Below are 22,691 nucleotides of genomic sequence, written 5' to 3'. Positions count from 1 at the left end.
TGGAGTCTAAACTTTCAGATGACAAGTGTTTCTTTCTTTCTCTCTTTCTTGCTTGTCTTTCTTCCTTCCCTCTTTTATTCTTTTCCTTCCTTTCCTCTATTTTTTAAAAACTAGTGAGAACATAACATTTCCTTAAGCATTACATATTCGTTATTGAGAATATTCCTTCATCTGAGTCATCCTGTTTACAGCCTGATGAATGAAGAGATGAAAAACTTAATATTAATCAAGCTACACTTTATATCTCACTTTGTTCTAAAAAGAACTTAAAGGGACTGTTTACTGTGCAATTTGAAGACAGCACACAAATCTTTTTTAAAAAATGCAAAGTTAAATACACTTATTTATAGGCCTCATTATTCTCCTATAAAAAGTTTCTATCTAGAATTTTTGAGATACTCCTAATGAGTTATAATGTACTGTGTACCTCAGAAGCCTAATGTTGACATTAATTAATAGTAACCATAGTGATACAATGATTACTGTGATAGTGTTGAAGAGAGAAAATGTTCATTAATCACTCAAGCATCTTTTTCAGTGTATTACAGATAATATTCCTTTGTGTATGCTAGCATTCAGGAGTTATCATGTCTCAGAATATAAGAGGCTCAGCCACTCTCTTGCTGCATACAAGGTTTCTTGTAAACAAAAACACTGAGGAAAAGAACAGACTAGAGTAGTAACGATAGAGCTGTGGGATACATTTGATGCGGACGCTTCTTAGTGCCCAGGTTTTTCCAGAACTCATATATATCAAGGCTTGTCTCTTTCACCAAGGGGTATACTTCAACAGAAATGGAGAAGTATCTTTGTTTTTCTCAGATGTGGCAAACAAATACATTGCAATATGATGAGATAAGCACCTATTTAATTACAATCTTGGAGCCTCTGGCATAACCAGAGTCACTGGATCCCCTGGGAGACTGGTGTTGTGTGTTGCATATGATGTCTAATTGGGAGGGGAGCAAAGAGAGAATCCCTTTATACTTTTTTTTTTAAGCCCCAAACCACAACTTTATTGAAGAATCAGATTTTCTGTGAATCTATACTGAAAATGGTTTTGCCAGGATTGTGCTGTTGCTGAGAAATCTATAGGTAGGTGGATTTGGAATTCAATCCTTAGTGAGAAACAAAGGTCAAAGAAAAAGAAGAATCCAGTGATAAATGTCTTTTTATGTTTTTAATTGGTTTGGCTATCACATTAGATTTTCACTAAATGCATGCAAACAATGACTAACCCCGGAGATGATGCTAATATGTTTTAAAATACGAAAAGTGTCTAAAACTGGCAGGCTAGCTTAGGTAGCTTTAAAGTTCTCTTCCAATCCAGAGATTATCAAACTCTGTGTTTTTGCTTTTCCTCAGGCTGTACTTTGTTCAAAATTAGAGTAAGATACACATAACATAAAATTTACCATCTTAACCATTGTCAGTGTATAGCTCAGTAGTGTTAAGTATATTCATATTGTTGTACAATCTCCAGAACTTTTTAATCTTGGAATACTGAAACTCTGCACTCATTGAACAATTTCCTATTCTCTGCTCCCTCCAGCCTCTGGCAAACACCATTCTACTTTATCTCCACAAATTTGACCACCCCAGGTACTGCAAATAAGTGGAATCATACAGTATTTGTCTTTTTGTATCTGGCTTATTTCACTTAGCATCATGTCCTCAAGGTTCATCCATATTACAACATGTAACGGCATTTCCTTCCTTTTCAAGGGTGAATAATATTCCACTGTATGTAAAGACCACATTTAGTGCATCTGTCAGTGCCCACTGGAGTTGCTTCCACCTCGTGGCTATTGTGAATAATGCTGCTATGAACATGGGTGTCTCTTGGAGATGCTGCTTTTTTTTTTTTTTTTTTTTGAGACGGAGTCTCGCTCTGTCTCCCGGGCTGGAGTTGCAGTGGCCGGATCTCAGCTCACTGCAAGCTCCGCCTCCCGGGTTCACGCCATTCTCCTGCCTCAGCCTCCCGAGTAGCTGGGACTACAGGCGTTGCCACCTCGCCCGGCTAGTTTTTTTTTTTTTGTATTTTTTAGTAGAGACGGGGTTTCACCATGTTCACCAGGTTGGTCTCGATCTCCTGACCTCGTGATCCACCCGTCTCGGCCTCCCATAGTGCTGGGATTACAGGCTTGAGCCACCGCGCCCGGCCGAGATGCTGCTTTTAAATTTGGGGGATATACATAAAAGTGAAATTGTTGGATCATATGGTAGTTCTTTTTTTTTTTTTTTTTTTTTTTGGAGCCAACATTCTGTTTTCCACCATGCCTGCACCACTTTACATTCCCACCAACAGTGCATAGAGGCTCCAGCTTCTCCCCATCCTAACCAGTACTTGTTAATTCCTGTTCTTTGGATAGTAGCCATCCCAATGGATGTGAGGTGATATCCTCAGGCCGCATTTTAGAGAAAGAAGAAGGGTGGCTGGTGACTGAGTCAGCTCAACCAGGGGAACTTTTTTAAAGAATAAATCAAATCACCCTGAGTCCTCTGCCCGGTGACCCCAGGTGGCTTCCCATCACAGTGGGAAGGAGAGCCAAGTCCCTCACTGTGACGAGAAGAGCATGTTGTACTCTGAGCCCTTGTTATCCTTCTCCCTTATCTTCTCCCAGACGTTCTGTTCTGCTGGGAACACACCACGCTTGCTCTGAGCCTTTGCTCTTGCTGTTCCCTCTGCCTGGAACTCTCTTCCCCACATCTCTCCACAGCTCACTACCTCTCTCCATCAGGTCTCTGCTCAGTGTCACCTCAGATACACCTTCCTATCTCAAGCAGTATCCCTGCTTCCAGCACTCTAAATCATGACCCTGCTTTCTTATTCTTTTCGTACTTAACACTACCTGAATTCGTTTATATATTTGTATATATCATCTGTTTCCCAGACTAAAGTGGAAGTTCTGTGAGAGCAGGATGTGGCCTATCTTGTTCATCCCCATGCTTCTAGCTTCCAGAACAGTGCCGGGCAAGGCTCTATCCATAGGCGTTGAAGGAACAATTTAATGAATAAATGGGCAAATGAATGTTTTAGCCACCATCTGCCTAGCCAGAGTAAAAAAACAAATAAAGATCTCCTCAGGCTGTTTAGAGTTGTCAGAGGCTGGGCTGGTAAGTTTAAACTCCACTGAGAACAGGGGAGGAAAGTACTTACGTGGGTCTCCACATCCCCAGCAAGGATCCTACTGTTCTTTAAAAACTCGGCCACCATACTGTTCATCAGCTTGTCAAAGGCTTCCACGGAGGGTGCCACACCTTGGGGAAAGGAGCATTTTGTTATTCCCTGGCAGTTGAATGAAAACCTGGGACTAGCCGGCGCGGTGGCTCACACCTGTAATCCCAGCACTTAGGGAGGCCAAGGCGGGCAGATCGCCTGAGGTCAGGAGTTCAAGACCAGCCTGGACAACATGGTGAAGCCCGTCTCTATAAATATACAAAAATTAGCTGGGCGTGGTGGTGGGCACCTGTAATCCCAGCTACTTGGGAGGCTGAGGCAGGAGAATCGCTAGAACCTGGGAGGTGGAGGTGATCTCAGTGAGTCGAGATCGCGCCACTGCACTCCAGCCTGAGTGACGGAGCGAGACTCCGTCTCAAGAAAAAAAAAAAGAAAAGAAAACCTGGGACTGTCTTGCCATAGGCAATATGGAAGTTTAATATCATCAATGTCATTCTCACTAATTCATTCGCTAAGTCATTCCTTCACTCAATCAGTGTTTTTGTTATTTGTTCCTTGAGACAGAGTCTCACTCTCTATCACCCAGGCTGTGCTGGAGTACAGTGGCGTGATCTTGGCTCACTGCAACCTCCATCTCCTGGGTTCAAGTGATTCTCCAGTCTCAGCCTCCCAAGTAGCTGAAACCACAGAAGTGTGCCACCATGCCCGGCTAATTTTTGTCTCTCCATGTTGGTCAGGCTGGTTTCGAACTCCTGGGCTCAAGTGATCAACCCACCTAGGCCTCCCAAAGTGCTGGGATTACAGGCGTGAGCCACCATGCCTGGATCTCAATCAATGTTTATTAAACATTTCTCAACAGCTCCGGAAAACACTGTTTTGCTATTTTTCATCCTCCTGAGTAAAGACGCTACATAATTTCATTTCACTCCCTCCGAACCCAGGGAGGTAGGTAGCACCATTGCAATGTTACAGATGAGGAAATGGCTTGCAAACACAGCACTTGACTGGGCCACAGTTACAGACCAAACAAAAGGCAGATCCAAAACCTGAACCCAGCCGATTCATTCAAAGCCAGTGGCCCTTCCTCCATAGCCACCTGCTCAGGTGCTGTAATGACCTTACAATCCCAAGATTACCGAGGACAGTCAGAAGGTAATAATGAACTCTGGGCAAGGAGGAAAAGAAAGCTGATTTCACTCCTTTTCTTCCTTCTTCACCCCCAGGGGGCGGGAGGACAACCACAGTGGGAGTGAAACTGACTGCTGAGGCCATACCCGTTGGGTTCAGAGCTGCCAAATTACTGGCAAAGCTCAGGTGGCAACTGCCCAACAGGTGTGCTCTGCATTTCCTTCCTTGCCTTTTAATTAACAGAAAAAAAATGTAAGTCCCTGACTTCATGTCCCTAATATTGAGAAATACAATACTGAGAAACTATGAAAACTCTAACCAAAACCTAGGATTCCTTTCCTCATGTTGTACAAATACATCATCCATGCTCACAAAACTATTAGGTGAGTGTCTTTCTTTTTCTTTTTCCCAATTACCCATTTCCACAGGCCCAAAGGGTGATGGAAATGTTATTTACGGCTCTGCAGGTGTGTTGTAACTTCTGAGCAGGATGCTGAAGCTAGATGTTGAAGCTGAGTAAGTTACCTTAAAGTTCACAGCACAGTATGTAACAACTTCTGGAACATAAGAAGGACACAAGCCCAAAGGCTCCTTATGGATCCCTTTGGAAACAGATAAACCTGTTTGTTGCTATGGAAGACGCCCCAGGCGGGGCACGGGGTGAGGGGGGGGGGGGAGGTGGGGTGCGGTCTCTGCTGAGTATTTAAAGTGGGAGAAAGTTTCAGAAATGTGTCAGAGTCCTCTTCTGACAGAGCAGAAGGTACAAATGATAAAAGGGAATATGTTCCAATTTCCTTTCATCGTTCAGCTCTGTTCACACCTCCTGCAGGCAGACCTGTCTTTCTCTCCAAACTGCATCCTTTGAGCATCCCTTAATCAAAGAATTTGGGGCCCTGAATAGTAATGCATTGAGACCAAAGATTCTGGAGCATCAGGACTGCGGATAATTCATCTTCAATTTTCTTGCACCTAGCATGGTGTTTGTCACATTGTAAAAACGCAAAAATATTTCTTCAACCGTTGACCTGGACTTACCCGATTGTCATCAGAGAAAAACAAAAAGCACTCACCTTCTAAAGCACATCATAATACCAGTATCAAAATAGAGTGGTCTTTTGATCTATGCCTATTATGCATTTGTAAGGGATTATGTTCCTTCTAAAAGTTTCTTTTTTTTTTGAGATGTAGTCTCGCTCTGTCGCCCAGGCTGGAGTGCAGTGGGGTGATCTCGGCTCACTGCAAGCTCTGCCTCCCGGGTTCACGCCCTTCTCCTGCCTCAGCCTCCCGAGTAGCTGGGACTACAGGCGCCCGCCACCACGCCTGGCTAATTTTTTGTACTTTTAGTAGAGACGGGGTTTCACTGTGTTAACCAGAATGGTCTCGATCTCCTGCCTGCCTCAGCCTCCAAAAGTGCTGGGATTACAGGCAGGAGCCATTACTCCTGGCCAAAAGTTTCTTTTAAAGTAAAAAAAAACTTAACTTTTGCTATAACATTGTCATAATGATATTTACAAGTAAGGTAAAAGGTTGTTCTGCGGATTTGTCAAAAGTAGAATTTAGAAAATTGTCAAAACTTACTAATTAAGAAGAAATGGAAATGGTGTTGTTTAGCATTAGTAAAATGTTTTAAGGATGGATATCATTCAGACAATTTACTAATTATCCTACTTCATTTCAAGTAGGATAGTAAATTGTGGGCTAAGTTGTTTTAGAAGAGCTTTGCTTTAATAACTGGTTTGGAATGATTTGTTATATGAGAAAAATATTTGTTTAAACACTTAAATAATTTAAATAATTTAATTACATACCCTCTAATTCTAAGCCTATTAATTTTCCTAGAAAAAAATCTTTTTTTACAAAGTACCAAGTTCAGTCTAGTACCTCTTTGAATAAGTGAGGTTCAAATTATTGAGTTTTTTTTTCTTTACTCAATAATACTAAATAATCTCCTGGTAGTTGGATTTTAACTTTGTTTTGTGTATTCACAAAACAAAGGCTTAACATTTGTGGTCAGTAGTTTAGAGAAATGTCTTTAATCACCTGATGCCAACAGTATAATGAAACAAAGTTATTGAAGAGAGGATGAAAATATTTTCTTACAAATAAGGTTTATTGAATCTCATATGCCAACTGTATACAGTTAACAAAAAGAGGCTTAAAGTGAAATCATAGATGTGTCTCAGTTGGAGCGGAAAAAACTTACAGGCTCCTGGCAGCCTTCCTTAAAACAACACCCCCTTTCAATTCATTCAAAGCATTTTAATTTTCATTATGTTCAGGGGGGAAATAAACCAGCCAGCACATTTGTGCTCACACAGTAATTTCTGTCCCATGGTATGTAATACAGGCACGGGTCCAAATTCGCCTGAAACTCTAGAAGCACCAATGTAGGTCTTCCCTGGTGAAAGCTTTTTCTGAAGTCCCTTCTTCCCCACGGCTTTTCTCAGCCCAAAAAAACCTGACAGGATTCCATATGGGTCAGATAAGGAGGAAGAGCCCACGTGACAAGAACAGAGTTGCCATATTAAGTGCAGATTGCCTGGTTCAATTTGAATTTCAGATAAGCAATGAATAAATGTTAGATGTAGGTGCATAACACGCAGTATAGCCCATGCAGTATTTGGGACATCTTTATAACCCCCCAAAAAGTGTTCTTTATCTGAAATTCAAATTTAATTGGTTGTCCTTTATTTGTTAAAAAAAATTATTAAGTAAATTATTTGTAATTTTTCTTTGTCCCTTATTCAAGAAGGAATTGGAAAAATTATTGTAGATAACTTGGAGAGTTTGCCATATGTGGTACCCTTTTTGAGAAAGTAGCCAACTTTTTAGTTTTGATTATATAATTAAAAAATGTTTTACAGTATGGCATTAGGATATAGTTTTAAAAGCATATTTGGTTGGCCGGGTATGGTGGTTCACGCCTGTAATCCCAGTACTTTGAGAGGACGAGGCAGGCGGATCATGAAGTCAGGAGATCGAGACCATCCTGGCTAACATGGTGAAACCCCGTCTCTATTAAAAATACAAAAAATTAGCTGGGCGTGGTGGCAGGCACCTGTAGTCCCAGCTACCCGGGAGACTAAGGCAGGAGAATCACTTGAATCCGGGAAGTGGAGGTTGTAGTGAGCCGAGATCATGCCACTGTACTCCAGCCTGGGCGACAGAGCGAGACTCCATCTCAAAAAAAAAAAAACAAAAAAAAAACCACCATATTTGGTTAGGAATAGGCAAAGGTAAAACACCATGATGTAGCTATGTTACATCACAGTCATATTTGTCTTTGCATAACACTAGCTTCCTTCAAAACTTGAGTTCCTAAATTTAGTGATTTGTTCTCTTTAAAATGAAAATCTACAGAATGATAATTCCTTCCAATTTACATTCTAATCAAGAACATTAGTTTCTTTTTTGATAATTATGTAGATAATATATTTAGTCATTGAGTGCCGGACAGCAGTATGAACACTAAACGAAAGATGAATATGCTCTTAAGAGGCACTGAGGCTGGGCACAGTGGCTCACACCTGTAATCCCAGCACTTTGGGAGGCCGAGGTGGGGAGATGGCTTGAGCCCAGGAGTTTGAGGTCACTGTGAGCTATGACTGCACCACTGCACTCCAGCCTGGGTGATAAAGCGAGACCCTGTCTCTAAAAGGCACAGATACTGATAATTTTTGTGGATTGTGGGTTGAAAGATTTTCTTCCTTTCTCTTTTTCAGGATTGCTTGCCTCTGGTTAATGTTATGGTCACATACAATGGAAGGGGTAAGGAAGCTGAAGGATAATAGAAATGTTCCTTGAGAGTGAAATGATGGAAAAAAATGAAGTGACCCACAAGAAGACCAGGAATGACAACAGTTTGTGACCCTACCTCCACTGACACCATTGACTTCCCCGCAGTCCCCAGGGGGCCTGTGGGACTCTGCAGACAGCGACTCCAGGCGGCTGACAGCTCGTTCCAGTCTTTCCACTAGTCCCTGCATGTTGGCCATTCTGGAAAAGCACAGGCACAAACGGAGGCTGCATGAGCATCAGGGAGAATAAGCAAACCAACACCATCAGTCTCAACAACAGCAAGGAGGAAGACACAATCACTGGGGATGGCTTTATTTTTATTTTTGTAACCAAGAAATTGTATGTATTATTGTTGTTTTTTAATTTCAGCAGTTTTGGGGGTGGGTACAAGTGGTTTTTGGTTACATGGATAAGTTCTTTAGTGGTGATTTCTGAGGTTTGGGTGCACCCATCACCTGAGCAGTGTACACTGTACCCAATGTGTAGTATTTTATCCCTCATCCCCCTCCCATCCATCCCCAGGTCCCCAAAGTCCATTATATCATTCTTATGCCTTTGCATCCTCATAGCTTAGCTCCCACTTATAAGTGAGGAACATAGGATATTTGGTTTTCCATTCCTGAGCTACTTCACTTAGAATAATGGCCTCCAGCTCCATCCAAGTTAATGTAAAAGACCTTATTTTGTTCCTGTCTTTGACTGACTAGTATTGCATAGTGCATATACACCACATTTTCTTTATCCATTCATTGGTTGATGGGGACTTAGGTTGGTTCCGTATCTTTGCTATGGCGAACTGTGCTGCTATAAATGTGTGTGCATGCGTCTTTTATTTATCTAAAGAGTATTTCTAAATATCAGAAAAATATGTGAAATTCAAAAGAACCTAAATCTTGGAACAACAACAAAAAAAAAATCAGCATTATATTGAGCTTATTTTCTATTCTATTAGTGATTATTACAAGCCCAGTATGTAATACACAAATATTCACTCCCTTTATACTGCTTCCAAGTGCCTGTGTGGATGCTTCTTTGTTATATGACACAATCTATGTGCAGTACTTACTTTTTAAAAGCCTACAAAACATATATGGAAAAATTAATATTGCCAGCTCTTCTTCTGCTAATGGTGGGAACATATTTTCAGTATTTTCAATAATTCCTTCTGTTAAAGTAAAATTCTCCAAGGAGACTAAACCCACTGATAATCCTTGTTTACTCAATTACATAAAACCAAACAGCCCAATCCAGGAGAACTGAGTTTATGAACCTGAGCATCATTTAGCAGGCAAAGAGGCCATCATCTCCAAGAGCTAATTGTTTTGCACTTATTACTGATTGGTTTGTTTTGGTGTTTCTGTTGCTGAATTATTTTAAATTATAATTATTCTGAACGTAGGGCTTTAATTTAAAATATGACAAATGGTTATTTTCCTTTTACAAGGCTGCTGGTTATGTTTAAGCAAAATTTAGTCTTCGGTGGGGTGGTTTGTAGAGACAGGGATCTTCAGTTACCCAGTACTCTTGGCTGGGATAAATAGGGACTGAAGCTGATTAGAGGACTGGAGATAAAAATGGGGCAGGGTGACCAGGTGCGGTGGCTCACGCCTGTAATCCCAGCACTTTGGGAGGCTGAGAGAGGCGGATCATGAGGTCAGGAGTTCGAGACCAGCCTGGCCTACCTGGTGAAACCCCATCTCTACCAAAGATACAAAAATTAGCTGGGCATGGTGGCACATGCCTGTAATCCCAGCTACTCGGGAGGCTGAGGCAGGAGAATCACTTGAGCCCGGGAGGCGGAGGTTGCAGTGAGCTGAGATTGTGCCACTGCACTCTAGCCTGGCAACAGAGAGAGACTGTATCTCAAAAATAAATAAAATAATAAAATAAAATAATAAAAATAAAAAGGTTAGCCGGGCATGGTGGCAGGTACCTGTAAACACAATTATTCGGGAGACTGAGGCAGGAGAATTGCTTGAACCCAGGAGGTGGAGGTTGCAGTGAGCTGAGATCACACCACTGCACTTCAGCCTGGGTGACAGAGCAAGACACTGTCTAGAAGAAAAAAAAAATGGCGAGGGGGCAGGGTATTCATGCTTCCTGCTTCCAAACAGAAAATTAAATGACTGTGCATAGGGTAAGTACCCACTAAAATTGTAAACTTATATTAAGATTATTGGCCCTAGAATCTATATGTCATTAAGGCAACCTCTGAGGAATGACACCCAATCTAATTTGTTCAGATTCCTGAGATCTAGCTTATAGCCACCTTAACCCCGGCCACATCAACTTATGACTGCTTTTGGCAAAATCAGGCTGCTGCCCCTTAAGAGAAGACAACATGCCTCCTCTTAATCAGTGCCTGGAATTCTTCTCCCTCTTAAGAACCTTCCAAGCATCATTCTGAGCAAAAGAGGAACAGCATGCTTCTGAATCAGAGACACTGCTGTCCTAAAGCAGGGGGAAATACATTTAATTGCTCTCAGATGGATAAATATTTTATGTTTCTGCAGGGGACCAGGCAATACATTTCTCTTATGTGTTTTGTAGTCCATCAGTTTTGAGCTTAAACGCAGTGATGACGTGCCACTGCCGTTTTTCAAAAGCAAGGTTATAAAAGTTTCAAAAGCTTATATACCTCTGTAATTCTGTCTGAATGTCAGATGGTCATCGGCTGTGGAGGGCGGAGTTTACTGTCTATTTTGGAAAGTCATCTCTCCTGAAACTGGCAACAGTTACTCTTGCAAAATATGGGGCAGTGTTCTCTGCACAGCTGAAATCAGCATCTAATCCTAAGGGGATTCAAAATTAGAAATTTCTCATCTATTCTTTTCCTCTTCACGTCAGAGCTTGTGCTTCCATCGCAATTGAAGAAAAAAAAAAAAAGGAAAGAGAAATGTAATTGAATCCTTTACGTAATCCTCTTGCAAGGGAACTGGGTATCCTGTAGGTGGGTGAAGGCCATTTGAGAAATGATGAAAGCCCCTGAAATCTTTTAATAGTTGCCCATCTGTTCACAGTTATCTATGTTCCCTGTTACTCAACTTGCCAAATGTTACCACCATAGACCTAGCCCGCGACAGAAAAAAAAAATGTTTGCTTTGTTAGCAAGCTCCTATTCCTAACAGAATGGCACCAGCCACCTCCAGCAGTTCACAGATGAAGCTGTCTTGAGAAGGCCTGTTACATTTCACACTTAGGACTGCCGTCTCTGACTGTGGCTTAATCAGACTCCCTGACAAGACCCAAACTCGCACTATCTCATAGTGCTCCGTATGTTGAAAGACAACAGGAGTCAGCCCACAAGCTGCAGGGCTGGACAGATTGGTGTGGAATGCAGTCGAAAAGCGACTCAGATGTCACTCCATGTAAAATCACCACGAGCAAGACTGAAATTCTGCCACAGTCTCTAAAGTGGTCAAAATACAGCTCATGCAAGGAAGTTGGAGAGATGTCTCTGGGTTTAAAACTTTCAGAACAGTTTCTAAGATAAAATGAAGAATAAATAAAAGAAAGACTATACCAGGAGACATATTAGCATTCCCAAGGAGACTGATGGGGCCCAGGATGGTCGGCATGATCATGCCCTCTTCTCTCCAAACTCTCTCTGCCTCTCTCCCTCTCTCTCTCCATATACCCTCAGCCACTAGCCTGGCTCTCAAGAATGAGGAAAGAGCAGACCTGCAGATTCTCCAAATTCTTCCCAGGCAGTCCCATCCGCCTTAGCATTCCAAAGTGGATTTAGCCAAGTTTTGACAAGGAGGTGGCAGCCAGGAATTAAGAATTAGGTTGAGGAAACTCATAGGGTAGTCAAAGCAAATACAGACAGCAAGGTCAGGGTAAGGAATGAGTCAGAGCCAGGGGGATAGACCGAGGAGTTTGGTTCAGGAGGCCAGCCGAATAGGAGGATACAGCAAGATGGTAGGAAAGAAGCTATTCTAAGAACCCAGTGAGGAACAAAGAGAAGCCAGATTCACAGCTGGAGAATAAAGCGACTGGGTTAGATGACACAGCTCAAACTTGGTCCTCCAGATCATCGCTAGTCATCCTATTCAAGTAGAAGCCGACGGCAAGGAAAGGCCAGAGGATACACAGAAACACCTGACCAGAGTGTGAGTGTGCATGGGGAAAAAAGAGGAAGGAACATAACATCGCACAACTTTCTCTTTTTCACGATTTGTTTTAGGGGCTGGGTCCGGTGTCTCACGCCTGTAATCCCAGCACTTTGGGAGGCGGAGGCGGGTAGATTGCTAGAGTCCAAGAGTTCTAGACCAGCCTGGGCAACATAGCGAAACCCATCTCTACATAAAATTGAAAAATTAGCTGGTTGTGGTGGCACATGCCTATAGTCCCAGTTACTTGGACGACTGAGGCAGAAGGATCTCTTGAGCCTGGGAGGTCGAGGCTGCAGTGAGCCATGTTCACCCCACTGCATTGCAGCCTGGGTGAAAAAATGAGACTCTGTCTCAGAAAAAAAAAAAAATCAGGTTTTGAAAACTTGTACTTGAGATTAATCTTAATTCTTTGTTTTGAATTAATTAATTTTTTTTTTTTTTGTATTCTGTTTTGAGTGTCATTATAATGAGAAGTGCACCCATCCTCCTTTTTGGTCTTTTTTTTTTTTTTCTTATTTGAATTTTCCCCTCACTTTTCAAGGTTTTTTGTTTTTTGTTTTGAGACAGGGTCTCACTCTATTTCTCAGGCTGGAGTGCAGTGGCACAGTCATAGCTCACTGCAGCCTCCACCTCCTGGGCTCAAGGGATCCTCCCACCAAAGATCCTCTCTAGTAACTAGGATTACAGGGCATGCCACCACATCTGGCTAATTTTCTAAATTTAGTTTTTGCAGGGACAGTGTCTCCTTATGTTGTCCAAGCTGGTCTTGAACTCTCGGGCTCAAGTAATTCGCCCATCTCAGGTTCCCAAAGTAAAGGGATTATAGGCATGAGCCATGGCGCCCAGTCTAATTTTTATTTTTATCAAAGCTAAACATGCACATAATTTAAAGAATCAATAGTTCTACACTCTTCCATTCTGTGTCATAAGTGCCAATCATTTTCAATTATTTTAACTGTGTCTTTGATAATCACCCCCCACCTCCCCCTTATCTCTAAATAACATGACTCTATCTCTGTGTCTTATTTGGTTTTCTTCAGTTTGGGGCATTATCTACTGAGTTCCCACCAAAAATACAAGGGTTTACTTTTTCCTTGCTCAGTCTCCACTACTACCTACATGCACATTGCCTATTGTCTCGTCCTCCCAATAGTGTTATGTCACAATTTTTGTGTGATCAGTATCCAGAGTTAACACAATTATGACTCTTTGCATCTGAGCCAGGAGGTATACTATACACAGGGTTGCCATGAAGTATAAAGGTAGAGAAAGTCTGGAACATGGTCAATAATAAATGTTAGCTGCCGCTATTAAGTCATTCCATCTCATTTTGCTGTCAGCGGGAATAGTTATATTTGGAATGTCAAGCAGTCATCTAGAAGATCTGGTCAATGGAAATGACTAACGGAAAACTTCAGGTCAGTATAGCCTTATTTTTGTCCCCAACATTTCATTTTCCTCTGTCCATGTACTTATTCCTCCAACATGTTTAAAAGAGTTTTCTCAAGTCTACATGAAGGTGCGGTTACCATAAAATGAAAATTGTGGTATGTAATTCATGTTTTTCATCACATATTTTCCCTCTGAACATTTTTACAACGACTCTTTTGCTTCTAAACAGCAAAGGGTGAAGGCCCAATCTCTTTGGGGTCATTTCTGCAAAACAGCAGCACTCCTTCATCCGTCATATTTTCTTCACCCAACCCATCTTATGCTCAGTGGTGAAGGGTCTGTTAAGCCCTAACTAGCTCAATGGAACCAGTTACAAAAGCAGCTTTCATAGATGCTTTGAACATTGACACTCCATGGCACAATGTAAATGGTGATAAGCCTAGAATAACACCCTATTTGCCTGGATTACCTATTTTGCATCTGTGAGACATACTGCCCAATTAAAAACCTGCCTTGTGCTTTCTTTCCTGTCAGCACATGTACACCTTGTCTCCCAAGGAGACCGGCTGCAAGCTTTTCAGGGGCTGAGGTTGGATCTTACTCTTCTTTGCATCTCCCACTGAGTCCAGCATGGTGCCCTATACCTAGAGAATCTATAAATACTTTTTGATTGACTAATTAATTAGCTACCTCTCGCTGCCTTTTCCTTGCCTACCCACTCACTGGCACCATCCCAGATCAGGCTGAAAGCCAGATTTTCATAGGAGAAATTTTCATTTAAAAGAAGACGCTAGATTGGTTTTTCCTACTTGGAACCACAGTGGCTTCCTCCCATGACTTGAAAGAGCACACTTGCTCCCTCTAATGTAAGCCTTTGGGTCTCTTCCATGGCTCCTTTTTCTTCAGGATTTCAAATTGTGTTAAAACTCCACATTGTCTAAAGGATTTTGTAAATTCCTCACAACAAGTTCACAAAACAAGTAAGAGATAATGCTACTTGGATAACGTTTTCATGTTAATAAAACAAGTGGGTCTTTCAGGTTTCCTGATTGCTAGCTGAAAGTTCTCTTCGCTAGGCCAAAAATACAGAAATAATGGTAGTGAGTGTTTCTCTTCCAATTCCGAAAGGGAGACCCAGATCCAAGGGCTTCTGAAGATCATGAACCTAGTATTAAATAGGAAACAGACTTTTCTCAAAAGAAGACATTTACGTGGCCAAGAAACATATTTTAAAAAGCTCAACATTACTGATCATCAGAGAAACGCAAATCAAAACCACAATGAGATACCATCTCACGCTAGTCAGAATGGTGATTATTAAAAAGTCAGGAAACAATAGATGCTGGTGAGACTGTGGAGAAACAGAAACACTTTTACACTGTTGGTGGGAATGTAAATTAGTTCAACCACTGTGGAAGACAGTATGGCGATTCCTCAAGGATCTAGAACCAGAAATACCATTTGACTCAGCAATCCCATTACTGGATATAGACCCAAAGGATTATAAATCATTCTGCTATAAAGACACATGCATACATATGTTTATTGCAGCACTATTTACAGTAACAAAGACATGGAACCAACCCAAATGCCCATCGATGATAGACTAGAAAAAGAAAATGTGGTACATATACACTATAGAATACTATGCAGCCATAAAAAGGAATGAGATCACGTCTTTGCAGGGACATGGAAGAAGCTAGAAGTCATTATCCTCAGCAAACTAATGCAGGAACAGAAAACCAAACACCACGTGTTCTCACTCATAGGTGGGGGTTGAACACTGAGAACACATGAACACAGAGAGAGGAACAACACACACCAGGGCCCATTGGGAGGTGAGGACTGAGGGGAGGGAACCTGGAGGACGGGTCAATAGGTGCAGCAAACCACGGTACACATATACCTGTGTAGCAAATCTGCACGTTCTGCACATGTACCCCATTTTTAAGTGTTTTTTTTTTTTTTTAAGAAATAAAGAAAAAAAAGGAAATAGACTTGAAGTGACAGGAAACTGGAGACTTTCAAACATTTTCTCATAGTGAGGCTAGGCAACTGGTTTATATGTGAACTCTCTGCAAAAAATAAAGTTACAATGGGCTAATTTCTCTATAGGTCCATCAAAATTTAAAATATTTGGTAAACTACCATCAAATCAGACCGTCCTAAATTGTTAAACTCTTTTTTTTCTTTTTTTTTGAGACAGAGTCTCACTCTGTCACCCAGGCTGGAGTGCAGTGGCGTGATCTTGGCTCACTGCAATCTCCGCCTCCTGGGTTCAAGTGATTCTCCTGCCTCAGCCTCCCAAGTAGCTAGAATTACAGGCGCCCAACACCACGCCAGGCTAATTTTTGTATTTTTAGTAGAGACGGGGTTTTGCCATGTTGGCCAGGGTGGTCTCGAACTCCTGACCTCGTGTGATCTGCCCGCCTCGGTCTCCCAAAGTGCTGGAATTACAGGCGTGAGCCACTGCGCCTGGCCAATCGTTAAATTCTCTTTACTGTAACCATATCAGTGACTTTTTTTTCTTTCCCAGGAAACTACCAAGCACTAGGAGAAGTAACCTTGTGATTCACTATTACTAATTGGGTAATGCTATGTATAGGAGAAACACACCATCACAGTATTCATTCATTCATTAACTGGCTCATTGAATATGTTTGTTTCATTCACTCAAATCAGTCAGTTCCCACTATCTGCTAGGCACAAGGCTCATATCTAGAAAACCAAGGCTGATCAAAAAACGTTTCCTGCCCTACTGTAGTGTGAGGGGGCTGAAAGCAAACCCTGCTCAGTCAAGCCAGGGAGCTGTTTGACTAAGAGATACATTCACGTTGCCAAAGTGCCCGCCTTCGTGTCTTTTGCTTACTCTCCTATAGAGCATTTCTGGAGACAGCTTCTCGCCAAACAGCAAACAAAAAGCACCATTTTCTTTTTATTGCAAAGATGTTTCAAGAGTCTCTGATTTTTGAGATGGTGAAATCAGAATAGCTGAGACCAGAGAGTTATATAAGAAAAGGAACACTCTCAATGTTTCATGAAACTGGAGAAAACATATATGAGATCCTGGTTAGCCAACTGACTCCTCTAGAGCCTCTAATCAGGTCTCACCACAGGAGAAAAATGCTTCAGCCTGACCTTCAGAAGGATCTCACCCCAGCTCTCTAGCTACAATTCCCAGGCTCCTGAGATACCCACATGCTACAGGGACAACTCCCCAAGTCCCAAATACGTCCTATCCTATCCCTCTCCTGTGCCATGATTCAGCTGCCTCCAAGGTTCTTCCTAGCACTGCTACTTTCACTCCCCAAATCCCAGCTCCTCCAAGAGATCTTGCAGTGTCTCACAACTCAGAGTCATCTCCGGAAAGGTATTTACTCCCTGACATCTCCATCGACCATCGAAACCACATATACAATTTCCTCGCCATCCCATTTTCTCCCTCCACTGTGGCGGTATCACCCCTCAGAGCCATCCCTAATTTGCCTTGTATATAAATATGCCTCCTCTAAGTTGAAATTAGAAATATTTATTCCCTAACATCTCTATGGAAACCACACATACAATTACCTTGCCATCCCATTTGCCCCCTCCACTCTGGTGGTATCACCCCTCAGAACCATCTCTGATCAGCCTCGTAGTTTAAGCATTTGTCCTCTAAGTTGAGATGTCTGAAGATAAAAGGCTAGGACCCATAACTTGATGTAGTGGAAAAAGCACTCTGGGGATCAGAGAACCTTAATTTGAGACCCAGTCCCTTCATCACGTGACAACCCACGTGATTCTGGAGGTCTTGAGTCTTCTAGTAGACAGACTACTTAATATGTCTGAGTCTCAGTTTTCCTATTTCCCATATACGAATTCATTCCTTCTTCTTCATTCAGTGGCTTAAGAAAATTGTCTGCAAAGGTGTTTTGGGCTACGTTCAGTACTGGCTTGGGGCTACACAGGTGGATGAGACACAGACTGTGTTCTCAAGGCACCATCTCCTTGAGGAGTAGACAGTTCAGCCACTGGGGGCCGGCCAGCTGTCCATGGCACTGGGCCACAGGGAACCGGGCTACTGAGGCAAGAGGGAGCCCAGTGAGAACTGAGGCCATGGGGAAGGCTAAGTACACCCCGGGCTGGCTCTGTGCGCTGACTTGGGGTGATGGGGCTGAGTAAGGCAGAGCCATAAAATAAAAGACTCTGAATGCTGAGCAGGACCAGGATAAACCCTATGCTATTCCCCTATCACGGAGTGGAAACTCGCTTAGCTGAACACGAGATAGAAACCCTTCACTAGGCCGGGCGCGGTGGCTCACGCCTGTAATCCCAGCACTTTGGGAGGCCGAGACGGGCGGATCACGAGGTCAAGAGATCGAGACCATCCTGGCTAACATGGTGAAACCCCGTCTCTACTAAAAATACAAAAATTAGCCGGGTGCAGTGGCGGGCACCTGTAGTCCCAGCTACACGGGAGGCTGAGGCAGGAGAATGGTGTGAACCCGGGAGGTAGAGCTTACAGTGAGTGGAGATTGCACCACTGCCCCTGCACTCCAGCCTGGGCAACAGAGAGAGACTCTGTCTCAAAAAAAAAAAAAAAAGAAAAAGAAACCCTTCACTGAAGAGGAGCTCATTCCCCAAGCCCCTCTATGGCCATTTCTAAGCACCTATGCAGTTGAGGAAGCTTTTTCTATTCCTGTGTCCCCACGTTGCCCCTTTGCTCTTGTTTACACCATGGACGAGGTAGAGTTCAAAGAACTGCTTCTAGGAGTCCCCTAAGGGCAACACCCTGGCACTGAGAAAAGAAGAGCCATGGAGACCCTGCTGGCCAGGCCACTACAGACTGGGCAGGGGGATTGTGAAGCCACTACAGACTGGGCAGGAGGATTGTGAAGCCACTACAGACTGGGCAGGGGGATTGTGAAGCCACTACAGACTGGGCAGGGGGATTGTGGAGCCACTACAGACTGGGCAGGGGGATTGTGAACCTTTTTTCCCTCCATCAAGTAAATATATTACTCCCCTTATATCCAGAATATATAAAAAACTTTCACACTCAATAAGAAGACAAATACGCCAGTTTAATAATCAGCAAAATATCTAAATAGACATCTTTCCAGAGAAGACCGGCAAATGGCCGAGAGCACGTGTGAAAGGGCTCAACATCAGTAGTCATTAGGAAAATACAAATCAAGACTCCAATCAGATACCACTTCACACACACTAGGATGGTTACAAACTAAGGGACAGATAATAAAAAGTGCTGGTGAGAATACGAAGGAATTGGAACCCACACATTGCTGGTCAATGTGGAAAACGGTGCAGTTGGTTTAAACTGTTTGGAAGTTTCTTCAAAAGTTAAACACATATTTGTCATATGAACCAGCCATTCCACTCTATTTCACTCAAAAGAAATAAAAATATATGTCTGCACAAAGACTTGTGCACAAATGTCGTAGCAGCACTGTTCATAATGACCAAAAAATGGAAACAATCCAAATGTCCATTAACCAGTGAATGGCAAAGCAAAAAAATACATATGTATTATAACAGAATATTATTCAGCCATTAAAAAGAATGAAATAGTGATACATGCTACAAAACAAGTGAACTTCAAAAACATTACGCTAAATGAAAGGTAGACAAGAAGACTGTGTATTGTATGATTCCATTTATAATATCCAGGAAAGGCTAATCTATAGAGACAGAAAGTAGGTTAGGACATTTAAAATGGGTCAATTTTATGACATATAAAATTATAACTCAAAAAAGGTTTAAAAACAAACAAATGAAAAAGGATTGTGCCTCTTTGTAAAGATTCAGTTAAAAACCATTAAATCTGAGTAACTTTGCTGTTCTCATCTCCCAACGGTCAGAAGTGGTGGTGAAACTTACCCGGAGACTACTCTAAGTGGCCCTACTCCCCACTCCTGGAACTAGTTGTAGGGGCCAAGGCAGGTGAGAGAATAAAACACTGATTCTCACCACTCTTCTTCCTCTGTGTAAGAATCACTGGGGGAGAGGTGAGGCTTCCTAAATGCAGGCTCCTGGGCCTCACTCTCAACAATACTGATGCAGTAGTTCTCGGTATTCCCAGGAATCTGCCTTTTTAAGAAGCACTCTTCAGAGTAGAAGGGGCCCACACTTTGAGAATTACTATAACAGAGGTGTGCAGGAAAGCAGTGGGAGCACATGGGAAGGGGAGCTCAACAAAGGTAGACATGCAACTGAGCCCTGGGAAGTAGAGAGGCTACCAAAGTTGTGACAGGAACCAAATTAAGTCTCAAAGATGAGAGGATGGTATTCAGAAGAAAAATAAGTAAAGGCATCCCAGCGCCTGTGCCTTGCATATGCAAAGGCATGGAAGCATGAATGACGAGTAAATATTGATGGAACATTCATTATGCGCCAGGAGCTATCTAACAGAGCATGGGAAACAAGGGATTGATGAGTAGTTAGAAGGGGTGGTAGAGAGGGCTGGGAGGGGAGTTGGGAATTTACTAAGAAAGTGACAGCAGGTTAAGGAAGATCTAAGGGAAGTTTAAATTAGGCAAGATTTGGGAAAAGATTAAATGGTTGAGGATTTGGAGGAAAAGGGAGAAGCTAGGCTATCTTAGACGTTTTGCTTCAGGGAAGGTGGTGCCAATCAAAACAGAGATAGGGAGTGCCCAGGGCAGAGGAGTTCAGAGTTACAGGATCTGCATTAGAAGTGCCTACAGTTGGCAGTTACAAGTAGGGACCTAAAGCTCAGGGGACTTCTAGAAATATGACTTAAGTATTATCTACCCAATAATAATACATGCCAGGATTCTTGGGAAGGTGAAAGGAGACCATGAAGTGAGCTTTGCAACTATAAAGTGATGCCTACATGTCATTATTATAATTTCCCTCTGAATGGTCCACCACACTCATGACTGCAATCTGTACCCAGTGAGTGCTCAGTCCCTGAATTATCATGGCAAGTGTCACCACCTCTTCCATCTTCCAGACACAATGACGGTAACACCTCACATACCACACTTCTTTTTTGAGACAGAGTCTTACTCTGTCACCTAGGCTGGAGTGCACTGGCATGATCTTGGCTCACCACAACCTTCACTTCCTGGGTTCAAGTGATTCTCCTGCCCCAGCCACCTGAGTAGCTGGGATTACAGGCACCCACCTGGCTAATTTTTGTATTTTTAGTAGAGATGGGGTTTCACCATGTTGACTAGGCTGGTCTCGAACTCCTGACCTCAGGTGATCCGCCTGCCTCAGCCTCCCAAAGTGCTGGAATTACAGGTATATAGGGACTAGCCCTACAGGGCCTATGGGTTTTTCTCCTCATGTGTGGAGAAGAGAGATCGTAGAAATAAAGACACAAGACAAAGAGATAGAAAAAAAGACAGCTGGGCCCGGGGGACCACTACCACCAAGACGTAGAGACAGGTGATGGCCCCGAACGGCTACACTCCCTGATATTTACTGCTTACAAAACAAGTGGGCAGGGTAAGGAGGGTGAATCTTCTAAGTGATTGACAAGGTGAAGCAAGTCATGTGATCACAGGACAGGGGGCCCTTCCCTTTTAGGTAGCCGAAGCAGAGAGATGGCAGCATACGTCAGCGTTTTCTTCTCTGCACTTACAAGAAAGATCAAAGACTTTAAGACTTTCACTATTTTTTTCTACCACTATCTACTATGAACTTTAAAGAGGAATCAGGAGTATGGGAGGAGCATGAAAGTGGACAAGGAGCGTGACCATGGAAGCAGAGCACCACAGGGAGGGGTTTAGGCCTCCGGATGACTGCGGGCAGGCCTGGATAATATCCAGCCTTCCACAAGAAGCTGGTGGAGCAGCGTGTTCCCTGACTCCTCCAAGGAAAGGAGACTCCCTTTTGTGGTCTGCTAAGTAACGGGTGCCTTCCCAGACACTGGCGTTACCGTTTGACCAAGGAGCCCTCAAGCAGCCCTTATGCGGGTGTGATAGAAGGTTCACCTCTTGTCTTCTTGGTCACTTCTCACAATGTCCCTTTAGCACCTGACCCCATACCCACCGGTTATTCCTAGGTTGTATTAGTAATGCAACAAGGAGTAATATTAAAAGCTAACGATTAATAATGTTTATAATAATTGATAATCGTTCATGATCATCTCTATGTCTAATTTGTATTATGACTATTCTTATTCTAACTATTGTCTTTATTATACTGAAATAGTTTGTGTCTTCAGTGTCTTGCCTCTGCACCTAAGTAATCCTCCGCCCACACAGGCATGAGCCACCACGCCCCGCCTCACACACCACACTTCTCAAACCACACCACACTTCTCAAACCACACCACAGAACAAACACACTGCAAAATCACTGCAGACTGCAACCAGAGGGATATCAAAAGGACCATGGACTGAAAGCATAAAAGAGGCTATGATTTTATATAGTCAGTCACTTCTCATGCCTAGAAATGTTTTACTTTATTAAATTCTGTCATTTCAATGTGAAGAATGTCTTATCTCTCTGGAATGGTAAGTGCTATGGTTTGGTTTGTTTGACTCCCTCCAACTTATGTTGAAATCTGATCCCCAGGTAGAGCCTAATGGGAGGTGGGAGGTGGGAGGTGGGAGGTGTTAGGGTCATGGGGGCGGATCCCTCATGAATGGCTTGGTGCCATTCTCACAGTAGTGAGTTCTTGCTCTATTCGTTCCCAAGGGAGCTGGTTGTTAATAAGAGGCTGGCATCCACTTGTGAGCTATAGAGTGGCAAGAAAAAAAAGAGCCTGGCACCTCCCCTCTCCTCCTGCTTCTTCTCTCGCCATGTAATCTGCGCATTCCAGCTTCCCTTCAACTTAATCCACGAATGGAAGCAGCCTGAGGCCTTCGCTAGAAGCAGATGTTTCTTGTACAGCCTGCAGAACTGTGAGCCAAATAAACCTCTTATCTTTATAAATTAGTCTCAGGTATCCTTTACAGCAATACTAATGGACTTAGACAATGAATAATAAGGTTTGTTGAAATTCCTTGTAATCGTAAAATTTACCAGCATTCATTGTAATTATATGCAATTAAATAATAGATTCAGCAACTCTCTTAAAAGAAAATGAAAAAAGAAAAACCTTA

At 42.7% G+C, this 22,691-nt stretch overlaps 1 protein-coding gene across 1 annotated transcript in view; it reads right to left on the bottom strand.

Annotated features, from left to right (window-relative positions):
* CAP2 (cyclase associated actin cytoskeleton regulatory protein 2) overlaps positions 1-22,691 on the bottom strand; it is a 169,072-nt gene that overhangs the window by 130,490 nt on the left and 15,891 nt on the right. The window contains exons 2-3 of the mRNA XM_050788036.1: positions 8,184-8,305; positions 3,161-3,261 (exon numbers count right to left, since the gene is read on the bottom strand). Coding sequence (XP_050643993.1) covers positions 3,161-3,261; positions 8,184-8,304 — 222 coding nt within the window. The 5' untranslated portion in view covers position 8,305. The remainder of the gene's footprint in view (positions 1-3,160; positions 3,262-8,183; positions 8,306-22,691) is intronic.

This window comes from Macaca thibetana, chromosome 4, assembly GCF_024542745.1.
Source record: "Macaca thibetana thibetana isolate TM-01 chromosome 4, ASM2454274v1, whole genome shotgun sequence".
NCBI classification, from domain to species: domain Eukaryota; kingdom Metazoa; phylum Chordata; class Mammalia; order Primates; family Cercopithecidae; genus Macaca; species Macaca thibetana.
The sequence above is the reverse complement of the archived record's forward strand: the minus strand, read 5'-3'. Positions and strand labels throughout refer to the sequence as shown.